This window comes from Ambystoma mexicanum, chromosome 7q, assembly GCF_040938575.1.
Source record: "Ambystoma mexicanum isolate Mex_15411 chromosome 7q, UKY_AmexF1_1, whole genome shotgun sequence".
Taxonomy (NCBI): domain Eukaryota; kingdom Metazoa; phylum Chordata; class Amphibia; order Caudata; family Ambystomatidae; genus Ambystoma; species Ambystoma mexicanum.
Genome location: NC_090941.1, coordinates 5,887,160 through 5,899,453, shown reverse-complemented (window position 1 = coordinate 5,899,453; position 12,294 = coordinate 5,887,160). Strand labels below are relative to the sequence as shown.

Genomic DNA, 12,294 nt, shown 5'->3' with positions numbered 1-12,294 from the left:
TTGTTTCAGTGCATCTTTGCTATCAATTAAATAAACAGTCAACTAGATATATGTTTGAAGCACGCTTTACGTCTATTCTCAAGGTTACTGATAACTGTAGTTATTTATAATATAGTTTACAATTGGAAGATGGAAGTATTTAATGATCCAGCCCATTAAGGTTTTCCCCAAGCAACTGTCGACGAGTAAGCTTTGTAAGGCACATAAGTGCTGAGCAGAAGAACTATGAGCAAAACCTTGTATACTAACCGAGAGAAAAACAATATCGTTTAACAGATGGGCTTGATCCATCCTCTCTAATTAGTCACAGCTCCTAAGCCATCAGGTTCCATGACTGTATGAAACTAAGGTTCGACTAAGGGCCGTTTCTTTGACTTGTGGACATTCTATAAATCCACCAACTATAGACAAACATTGGACCTTTTAGTTCACAAGTCAGACTACATATAATGAAAGCCTGAGCCCATTCACCCACTGTAGTGTCTCTTTTGACAGGTCATTTATTTACATCAGTAACAGGGTCCTAGAACTGCAATTTTACTTAGTGTTACCTTTGTTTTCGATTGCAATGAATATAAATGTATATCTAAACAAGGTAGATTGTCAAATATAACTTACCAAATGTTGAGTTTTGTCCCGTCCAAGTGGTTCCTAAAAAATAAAGGAAAAAAATATGTTGTATGACAATTATTACACACCTGCATTTAAAAGGCGCTGAAAAAAAAGATTTACTGTTTAAAAACTCTAAACAGTTGAAGGGTTGCTGAGCACCCAGAGAATGTTTTTCTTCTTTGCTATGCCGGTTTAGGTTAAATGAGAGTAGAGTTTCGTTAAGTAATTTCTTTTTTGAAAGCAATTGTTTTTTGAATTTTTAATTTTTTTAAAAAATCAGGCTTCTTCCGAAGTCTGGAAAAGGGATGAATAACCCTGCACACAAACAGAATTTGAGATCGAGCATAGATTAACGAGCTTTGGTTTGATGAGCATCTTCTCTGCAGCCAAAACATTTGTGAAAATCTGGGGGGGTTGATTTGAGACCAAAGGGGACGACTTGAAACTGAAACTTGAAATCTTAATTCAATAATGCAAATCTTAATAATAACATGGTGTCCAAGAATCAAAATCTGCAACTATATATCTTTTAACTCTAGAGATAACATTAAAATATTCCAAGAGAGCAGTGATAGATCAAATGGATAAAGACTATCTTGATGTCATCTACATGACAAAACAAATCACGATTTTGAGATCTGTGACAGCCTCAGGGTATTGACGAAGTCAAGGGTGAGTGAGGGTCCCACCCAACCTGGGGTTAGCAGCATATCAGGGCATATGCCAGAGCCGATCCTATTCTAGAGGTGGGGTGAGGAAGTTGTGGGGACCTAGTTTTGGTCCCCATCTGTGTGCTGCAAAATCATTGGTACCACTTTCTTTCCGACCATACCTTCCAGCCTCTTGTCTGGCCAGAGTCTGTATTTCTTCTATGCAAAACTACAAAATCCAGGAATCACTGTGAAGGATGGGATCAAAGCGATCCAGGCTGCGAGTTTCACAACATCAGTGGTCAAGATAACGCCCGTCTATCAGCAGACTTCACCAGCCTGGGAGGAAGAGAGGCCAATGTAGCGAAATCCAGCAACTCCTAAAATGCACAATGGAGCGAAGGTAGATGAACAAAAAGAGGGTGGGTCAATAGTGGACCTTAAAACCTTTGCAGTGAAAGCCAATCCCGCGGGAGGAAACACAGGGAGATATTGGCTCAAGAAGACATGTAACAGTAAGGATCAATGTTAAGGTGGATGAGGTGCACGGGTCCCAATGAGGACGATCTCCGTCTTACTGTCATTCAAGTATAGATCGTTAGCAGCACACTAAGCCTTAACTGCGGCTAGACAGTCAGTGGGGATCGAGGAGGAGGCCGCCGAAGGTAGCCTGAAAGAGTGCTGCGTGTCATTCGCAGAACACTGAAAGTTGGAGCTAAAGGTAGAGATCCTGTGGGCCAAGGGGGCCATGTAGATATTGAAGAGCCAGGCGGAAACCACTAGAGAGCATGGTAGATGACAGAAAGGGCCCCAAGACCCATCTGGGAAGGCCTGGACAGAGAGAAAGGAGGCAAGCCACACCAAGGCCTGATCTGTGATGTCCAGGGTATCACAGAGATGGGTCATCCATCTCTGTGATACCCTGGGCATCACATATCTACCATATCTAAGGCAGAAGCGAGGTCGAGAAGAATGAAGATGAAGGGTGAGTTGGAGTCAAGATTTGAGAGCACGTCTTCACGGATGTTCAGAAGAGCAGTTCCTGTGCCTCTGGATGCTCTAAAGCTAGACTGATGGTAATGGAGACAACCAACAGATTAAGTATGGAGGTAAATTGAGAAATCGCCAGCTTCTCCAGGAGTTTTCCCAGGAAAGGGGTGATGGAGATCGGGCAATGGTTTTATGGAATGGATGGGTCAGCAGAGTATAAATATATATTTTTTAGCAGTGGCTGCACAAAAAAGTGCTTGAGAGGGGAGGGGAAACCTCCAGTGGTGAAAGAGAGGTTGCAGAGGTTGGCCAAGGCTGGAGCGAGTGTGTCAATATTGTCCTTGATGGTTTTGGAGGAGCACAAGACCACCCGTTTGGAGGAGGGCTTTCATAGACAGGACTTGTCTAGAGACCTCACTGGGTGTGACAAGGGAGAGGATGGAGAGAAGAGGGGGGCGGTGGGAATGGCTGAGGGGGGCCCAAGAGATGTTTTTTACTTTACAGTATTTATATAGCACGGCCATGAACCCTAGGGCTTGAGGGCGCTACAAGACATAACATCACAACAAATGAATAAAAGCCAGTACTAAAAGCAGACAGATGTTGGTGCAGGGGGTGAGGGGACAGAAGAGAGAGAGGACATGATGTCCTGTGTTATGGTGGAGACGTGTGCGGCCAGGGCAGAGCAAAGGGCCTGGGCAGGTGTAGTAGAGGATGCAGCTGCGGTACGATTGGCCAGTTCCTTGCAGACGTTGAAGAGTTCTGTCGTGTTGTTAGAAGCCGCAGAGATGCAGGCTTGAATGTAGACTTTCATGGAGCGATGCAGAGACTATATTGCCTTTGAAGAAGGCAGCAGGCCAGTTTGTTTGAGAGTGCATCTGAAGATCCCCATTTCCGTTCCGCTGCTCTGCACTTGCGTTTAAGGGCAGCCAGATCGGAGTTGTACCAAGTGTTGCACTTTTTGCTTGGCTTCAGTTGGACCCTCATGACAGGGGCAAGAAAGTCAAGAATGTTGGAAATGGAACGATGAAAGTTGGAGAGGATTGTGTCAGGGTGGGAGGCAGCCACAGGAGTAGGAGGAGAGTAGGTGGAGGCAAAAGCAGCCACTGACACTCTTTTTATGGGTCAGATGACCTTTAAGGCAGGAGGTGGTGTAGGATGTGCCATTGCTAAAGTAGAAGAGAGCTTCAAGTGAGAAGAGAATGATCAGTTCATGAGAGTGAGGTAGTGAGAGGAATAGAGGGTGGGATATCTGTAGAGATGAGAGCATCCAAGGTGTGGCCAGCAGTGTGTTTGACCAGAGGGTAGAATGGAAAGAGGAAGGGAGTCACACAGGTTGCAGAAAGGTTCCGAGAGTCAAGATGAATGTTAAGATCCCCTAGCAGGAGGAGTTGTGAAGAGGAGGAGAGAAGAGGCCAGGTCAGACCAGAGAGGAAGAAGGTTGTCTGGCCCGGCAGCCGAAAGAAGGTGGCGACAGGGAGAGAGAGAGAGAGCCTGCAGACCAGGCTTTCAAAGGAGGAGTAGACCTGAGTGGGAATAATTGACACAGGGATCCACTCAGGAAAGATAAAGGCTACTCCACCTCCTGGCCTCTTGGGTCTGGGCACAGAGAGGATCTTGTAGCCTTCCGGGCGAAGTGTGTCAAAACCCGTGACAGAGCTGTTCTTTAACCATGCCTCAGTAAGAGCAAGAATATCAAGGTTCAAGAGTTCAAAGAGGTAGCAGATGTCAGAGGAGTGCATGACAGCAAAGCAAAAGTTTAGTGTGGCAACATAGAGCAGGTTGCCACTTTTGAAGGACTTACAGGGTGTGTGTGCAGGGGACAGAGGTCCCCTCTGTAAGCAGTAAGAGTGCCTGAGAGCTAGAGGTAGGAGGAGGCAGAGGCGGCAAGCATGACAAGGAAGTCAGTGAGGAGGGTGCAGGCAAGGGAGCCAGGATAGTTGAAAATGGCAAACGAGCCAGTGTGGGAGGGGCCGCAAGAGGGCTCAGGATGCGGCAGAAGTGGGTGGCCAGGGCAGCAGGGTGGAGGAGGCTGACATGGTTGTCAGTGTAGTGAGAGTAGGCAAGGGAGCCTGTACAGTTGAAAGTGACACAGGCTAGTTGTGAGGGAGGTGGTGAGATTAGTAGGGGGCAAGGAAGCCAAGGTGGGCATAGATGGCAAGGGAGCCTGGGCATCAGAAGAGGCAGGTGGCAAGGGAGCCCATGAAGAGGAAAGTTGATAAGGCAAGGAATGCTTCCCTCTTCTTCCCCTGTATGCTTCCCTCTTCTTCCTCTGTCAACAATTCAATAGCTCCCTGTGAAAGCTTGTACACCTAATTGAATGCCCTTCTCAAGGCAGGCAAATCAAAGGATGTGGCTGTGGAGATTCAGAGTCGGGCAAATCTTCCACAGTAAATGCTAATCACATTCTTGGATGTCTGTCAAAACCCAGTGCATCAGAAAAGGGCTCATCACACACACTGCAAAGTCTGGAAAATGTGCACTTACTGAAGGATTCGGAATAGTCAGTACAGTTTTGAGCTACAGAAGTCTCCAAGTAAACCAATATTACCAGAATGGGATTTACTAATAGACCTGAAGCGTCTTATGGATGCAGGGGACATACAAGCTTATTTTCTCTTGACAATCATGACTGTAAGCACTTTGTAGTGAGCTGCAGTACGTTATGGAGTTGTAATCATATCTGCAGTTCATGCCAGAAACTGTTGTCTTTTGCACAGGACCCGAGCTTGTGCCCGAAAATCTGTATAGAATTTCACCCATTACCAAGGGGTGATTTGGCCAGCCATGGCAATCCTCGACAGGCAAATGATCGGTTCACTCACCTTACGTGGTTAGGGCCATGAAAATGCTTCCAGGGACTGCATCATTCTGAAAAACAGAAATTCGATTTGTTTCCTTGGAAGGTTTGGCTATGGTAAGAGTCCTACTGCTGAACATTTCAGCTGATGTATTACAGTGGTGATCCATTAACTCATTAAAAAAAAAAGTGGTAATCCCTCTTCCAAAAACAGTTCATGGACTGTCAATCAGAAGTATCTCTTGGCCAGAAGGGCAGGTTATTTCAATTAGAGGTATGTGTAATGCTAGTACTTGGGCATCTCTAAACACCTGTGTTCGTCAAAACAAACAATACAAACTGATGATTGGCAGTTCATTTTTAGCACAAGTCACTTGGTTTGAGAGTATGCAGGTGCAGTGTTTTTTTTTGTTTTTGTATTATTTTTATTTTTTAAAAACTTTATTTTCAACTTTTATGCCAAAACAGTGCAACTACAAACCCACATTAGGGTGAACTTAACTTGCGCCAAATCCCAGAGATCCCTCCCCCTTCCAACCTCTCAACATCCCGCTCCGAAGTTCAGTGCACATAGTGTTGCGTATTGCAACGCCCCAGCTCAATGTCTCAGTGGGGTGGAGGTATTAAGCTAAATAGATTGCCGAATATGGCCTCCTCTTCTAACTGTCGATTCCTGGGGGGGATGGGGCATCCTCTGCTTCGTTCATCAGAAAAGTTACCAGGGGGCCCCAGATGCCTGGCGGGCGGGCATGGAGGGGCAACAGCTTAATGAAGTCTGTTCCAACATCTTGGCAGTATAAAATGACCTTACGCCAAGCGGCGACCGTGGGAGGGGACCACGACCCCAGGCCATGGCAATCCGCCTCCGAGTGAGAGTCAACAGCAGGCCAGCCAGTTTTCTTATTGATGCTGACATGAGCCTCGTCATACCAAGCAGGGCTGCTGTCTGGGCGGGCTGCACGGTTTCTCCCATGATCGAGGCTGTTGTCTCCATAACTTGGTTCCAGAAAAGGGATAGTTTGGGGCAGTCCCATGCGAGGTGCACAAAGTCTGCCGAGGGTGAACAACATCTTTCACATTTTGCAGAAGCCTCAGGATGTTGTTTGTTTGCTTTCGCTGGTGTGTAGTAGGTTTGGTGAAGGAAATTAAAATGGATTAGCTTAAAACGGGAGTTGAGAGCTATCTTCTGCGTTTGTCTCAGAATGAAGATCCAGTCTTCCTCGGGGATGAATGTACGTAGGGACTTTTCCCATCTGGTTTTTGCTCGGGAGTCGCTGGTGGTCATGTCAGTGATAATTGATTTGTAGATCTGCGATACCAGTCTGCCTTCTCCCTGTGCTTGTATTGTGTTATGGAGTAACTGCCAGGTTTGTGGTTGCTTTGGGAAGTCAGGTAGGCATGCTTGCAATGTGTATCGAGTCCTAAAATAGCTGAAAGTGTCAAGTGCGGTAATGCCGCCCCTCTGTCTGGCCTGTTGTGGGGTTATGAAACTTTCCTCAATGAAGAAGTCTCCCAGGGAGTTTATGTGGAGCTTTTCAACCCATGGGTGGTACATTTTCTCGGATGTCAGCGGCACCCCTGGTATAAATTTCGCAGGAAGAAGGGGAGAGTACCGCGTTTGCACTCCATATTTTTGGGCAAGCGTTTTCCAAATCTTGTACGTCGCGAGCATCACATTCATGGTGTTATTGGGGACCGGTGTCTGGCCGAAAACAACAGCACTCAACAGGTTGGGTGTTGCCAGAGCTCGTTCCACCTGCACGTGGGGTCTGACTGGTAGTGTGGCATACCAATGACTGAGGAACTGTGCTTGTGCCGCCCAGAAGTATTTCTCCAGATCTGGAAGGGCTAGTCCCCCGCTCGTCACCGGAAGACAAAGTGTAGAGTGCGCCACTCTGGCCGTCTTACCCGCCCATATTAATTCAAGAACCAAGCTTTTCAATCTTTTCATATACCATTGTGGCAGTAGTATGGGAATGTTTGTGAATAAGTACAGTAGTTTCGGTAGTATCACCATCTTGACTAGGGAGGCTCTTCCCCAGAGAGTCAATGGTAGAGACTTCCATCGTGCCACTTTATCTTGCAAGGATTTGGTGACCTCTTCGTAATTGTCCCGGAACACCTCATGATGAGTCAGTGCCAACTGAATCCCTAGGTACCGGACCTTGGATCTTTTCCATGTGAACTGAAAGTCGTCTGCAAACGCCTTGGTCGATGGAGTCAATGGGAATATGATGGATTTTGACTGGTTGATTTTTAAACCTGAGGCTGCTCCGAATTTAATGACTTCTCTCATTACTGGATTTAGATTTTCTTCGGGGTCACCCACAAACAGCGCCACATCATCTGCGTATAGGGATATGATGAGCTTGTGTGGTCCTATGTTAAGTCCTCTCTGTTGCCTCAGTTCCCCGAGGTTGGATGCCAAGGGCTCCATTATTAGGGCAAAAATCGGCACCGAAAATGGGCAACCCTGTCTTGTTCCGCATTGTAATTCCACGGGGGCCGAATTCACTGTTCCCACAATGATGTTAGCTTGTGGATTGGTGTAGAGCAGGGACACTAGCTTGATGAATCGGGCACCCAGTCCCATTCTGGTAAGCACCTCGAACAGGAAGGGCCACTCCACCAAATCAAATGCCTTCTCGGCATCGAGAAGAACTGCGACTGCCTGCTGAGCGGGATCTAGTGCTGCGATAACGCTGAACATTCTTCTTATTCCAAAGGACGTGTTGCGGCCCGGAATGAACCCCGCCTGATCTGCGAGGACCAAGGCGGGCATTAGTGGCATCAACCTGTTTGCAAGTATCTTTGCTAGAATTTTATTGTCTAGGTTAAGCAGGGATATGGGACGATAGGATGCGCATAAAATTCCCCCGTTAGGCCATCTGGTCCAGGTGCTTTGGAGTTCGGGAGGGCCTTGATGACTTCTATGATCTCCTCTGGCGTGATCAATTCATTGAGTGGTTCCCGCAGATGACTCTCGACCCAGTACAGCTATGTGTCTTCGAGGTACTCCAGTATAGAGTTTGAGTCACTGTTATGCTTTGTGCTGTAAAGGTCTTGGTAGAAGAGCCTGAATTCTTCAGCCATTCCTTCATCTGTGGATCATTTTACCTTGTTTGGAGCAAATGCCTTCTATAGGGGGTAGCTTGTTATCTGCTTCTATCAGGTTTGCCAGAAGGGCGCCGGGTTTTTGGCCTTCACCATATTGCCTGATTTGGTTGTTACGGGCTAGAAATTTTAATTCTCGTTCCGCTGTGTTATTAAAGATCTAAAGTTCCTCTTCCAAAGCCGCTTTTATTTTGGGGTCGCCTGTGCTTGTGATTTGTCGTTCCAGGTCCTTAAGGCGCCTTTCGCTGGTTACCAGCTCACGCCTGATGAGCTTAAGAATACCATTCTCCTTAGCGAGGCAGATCCCCCTAGTGAAACATTTCAGCGTTTCCCAGACTGTGCCGGGGGAGGAGACCGATCCTGTGTTCACTTCCAGGAACTTGGCGATTTCTTCTCTCAGCTCGGCTACAAATACCTCATCCCGCATGGATCTGTTCTTGAAGCTCCAGCGCTGTAAAGGGAATTTAGAGTTGGCTGATGTGAGATTGAGGCTTATCGGGGAGTGATCGGATAACGTTCTTGGGAGGATACAGCAAGAGTCACTCACCAGCGGACCCCGTGCAGAGATGAAAAAGTAGTCGATCCTTGAGCTCGTGTTATGAACTGCCGAATGGAAGGTATATTCTTGCCGCTCTCCGTTCGCTGTTCTCCAAGCGTCCTTCAAATCGAATGCCCTGCAGATTTCTTTTATTTGAGAGCAGGCTTTGGACATGGGCTGTGGCGTAGTTCTCGTTTTGTCTTTCACCAGGTCGAGCACTGTATTCATATTGCCCACCCCAGATTATGGTTGACAGGGCCTGGGCGGAGAGCTGTGTTAGTACCCAGCTGAAATTGTCGGGGCCGTCTGTGTTTGGAGCGTAGGAGTTGACAAGGGTTATACTTTGGCCAGCTACTGTGGCACTCACTAGAATGGCTCTCTCTTTTACGGAGTGGATTAGCCGGAAGTTTGTTCTCCTATGGATAAGTATAGCAACTCCTCTGGAGTACGATGAATATGAGAAGTACCTGTGGCAGCCCCAGCTTCTGGCCCAGAGGTGTTCTTTCCCAGGGGGAAGATGTGTTTATTGAAGCATGGCTACGTCGATCTCGTGCCTTCTCATGTATTGCAGGATTTTTCTGGTTTTGATCGGGATGTTACCACCTCTTATGTTCCATGTTAACACCTTGAATGAAGCGGGTTGAAGAGTTGATTGTGACTCGTTGTATTCGCTTTAGCCGGCTGCGATGAGGCCAGCCCAGGTCCCGTGTTTGTACTTTTTGTGCACTGGGACTCCTACCGGATGATGTGGCGGCTTCGATGTGGAAGGCTCTGTAGCGGTAGTGGGCTTGTCAGTGCGAAGGGGGACGGGTCGGGATCGGGCGTGAACATATGGCGCGTGTCCAAAGTACTAACTTTAAAACTTTTCCCATAGCGCGGACAACCCCCAACTTGTCCGTCGGGATCCCCCCCAACTTGATCGTGGGAACAGATGCTGTGCTAGGGGCGCTTGGGGCTTCCCCAACGTCTCTGCCCTGTCTTGTTAGCTATGTTGCGCTAGTTACGGTTGGTTCCTAGTGACTGACTGGGGTGATTGCTGGGTGCTGTTTCTTATGGAGGATTCCCGTGGTTTCTTTCTCTCTGGGGACGGAGCTGGCGAGGATGTTGATCCGGGCAACCGTTCTGGTCTAGGAACGTGTGGGCTTCTTCCGGGGACTGGAAGAAATTGACTCTTCCGTTGTGTTGTACCCTGAGCCATGACGGGAACAGCATTGAGTAGACCAGCTGGTTGTCTCGAAGCCTTTGCCTGACTTTGGTGAAAGCTCTTCTCTGTGCTTGGACAGCGGCCGAGAAGTCGGGGTAGAAGTGGATTTTGTCCCAGTCATGGAGCAGTTCTCCTTTCTCCCTGGCCAGGCGGAGAATGGCGCCCCGGTCTCTGTAATTTAGTAATCTCGCAATTATGGGTCTGGACGGGGCACCAGGGGCTGGTCTGGCGGATGGAGTCCTGTGCGCTCTGTCGATCAAACAGTTGTGAGAACGCTTCTCGGCCAAAGAGAGAGATGCAAAGTGATTCAACATAATCTTCCATTTTCGTCTGGAGTTGATGTTCTCTTACTCCAATGATTCGGATGTTGTTCCGTCTGGAGCGGCCTTCTAAGTCCTCGCACTTGGCCATGGTTGTATTCATTTGGCTTTCAAGTCTGGCTACTTTGCTCGATAGTGCCGCCGCGCCGCTGTCCAGGTCAGAGACCCTCTGTTCGACCTCTGTTAATCGCTCCGTGTGGGTATCAATGCGATGTTGCATTAGGTCTACTTTGGAGGATAGGTCGTCCATTTTACTGTTTAAGATGCCGATGCCCACTTTTAGCTCCAAGAGAAGTTCTTTTATTTCAGACGGATTGCTCCCTGATTTTGCTTGGAGTGAGCCTCCAGGCGTAGGCTCACTCTCGTCTTGTAAGTGGGTGGCCTTCGGAGTCGCACCGTTTTAAAAAGTCTGCTTCCTCTGCAGTTTATCCGCCTTCCCCATCCTGCTTTGCTGAGTGTGCGAGTTCACCCGGTGGCGAAGGCCTACCACCGAATGGAGGCCTTGCAGAGTCCCCAGCGGGGGTTGGCAACTGCTGGCGAAAGGAGAGAGGGTGTGGAGTGTTGTGACTGCTTTCTGGTGGGGTGCTCCCTGTACGTAGGTAGGTAGGACCTAGCCGCGGCCCTGGTGAGTTCGAGCGCTTGCACTGTGATTGATCCGGAGACTCAGGAGTGCTGATCGTTCGAGTCTTCCGTGGAGTAGGTCGATAAGGGCCTTTCACCGCATAGGGTACTTTTGGAGGGATATGCTGGGTTTCTGCCTTCCAAGCGACTTGTTGAGGCAAAGGGCTGCAACGCACCGCTCCCTCGGGGGTGCAAAGTCCTGTTGCCGCGGGCCTCAGAAGGGGGTTGCGGGGGCACAGTGTGTACGCTTATGCTTGCGGTCTCTCCCCCTTCCAAACCCCTGCGCCCTGCCGTCTGTACCTCCATCTGTGGTCCTGCCACGGGTCTGTTCCAGCCTCCACCATCGAATCACTTACGCCCAGGCCGCATCCGATCCCGCCGTGTCGGAGTTTCGGTGCTGTGGCTCGGCCGGAGTTTGTCCTTCGCTCAGTTTACGCCACCCGGGGCTACGGCCGCGCACCGAGGGGCTCCGAGGGCTGTCTCCGGGTCTGATGTAGCAGATCTGCCGGTGTGGCGCAGATGGCCAGGGCCCCGCCCCCGCCGACACTTCGCCAGCCGGTTCTTGACGTGGTAGGCGCCTGGTAGGGGGGGGGGGCTTTCTGGTTCCCTCTGCACTTTGAGTCTCCTCTTGAGCTGCGAATGTTAGAACGCCTCGGCAACGGGGGGTGTTTGGATCGATTGTTCTCCTGGGGCCGTTCGCGCACCAAGATGGCCAGCGCGCGTGAAATGGTGGGCCTCAGCACCGGGTGGGTCGTTCTGGGGTGTAGAAAGGCCGACTTTCTTCCAGATTCGAGGAGATGGGAGGCGAAAGTTTTAGGAGCGGGGAACCACCCTTGATCGTGTAGAGCCATGCCGGGAGCAGCAGGATTCGTACGGATTAATCCCGGGCAGAGCGGGAGCTCAAGCCTTGGTGGCCATCTTGGGTGGCCCTCTAGGTGCAGTGTTTTTATAACAGAGGGTACAAAGCAAGAGTACTGCCTATTAGGTCTTCCCTCGTATCTTAAGGATTGTGACGAGGAAGAGGGATAGCGGACATACCGGTTTATGCGTGGGAATCATCATTAGTCGCATCCTTTCCTCCCATGTTTAGGGTCAGACTGGGCCAAAAAATGGTCTCGGGCACTAATGAAAAAGTGGCCTACATTTGCAAATGGCTATTCATACCTTTTGTGACACCGTTTGAATAGTAACCAAGAGGGAGTTTTTTGATGAAGTGTGATGCAAATTGTGCATTTTAAAGAATATGTATTCGGTAACACTTGTCAAAACGACTAGCTGCAGAGGGAATAACTCGTCAAACTGGCCAAAAAAGTGGCCCACTTTGACCAAAATAACTGCCCCACACCAGCATTTTCTGCCCACGTGCATGGCTTTCTTCATTGTAAAGTCCAGGAGGATGGCAGGGCAGGGCTTACATGCCTTAACGGATCAAACATTTCCCAGAG

At 48.9% G+C, this 12,294-nt stretch overlaps 1 protein-coding gene across 2 annotated transcripts in view; it reads right to left on the bottom strand.

The window, feature by feature from the left end:
* The window catches only part of CRYBG3 (crystallin beta-gamma domain containing 3), a 2,312,058-nt gene that overhangs the window by 832,004 nt on the left and 1,467,760 nt on the right, over positions 1–12,294 (bottom strand). For both annotated transcript variants that reach the window (XM_069639009.1, XM_069639010.1), the window contains one exon: positions 619–651. In XM_069639009.1, the coding sequence (XP_069495110.1) occupies positions 619–651 (33 nt within the window). The remainder of the gene's footprint in view (positions 1–618; positions 652–12,294) is intronic.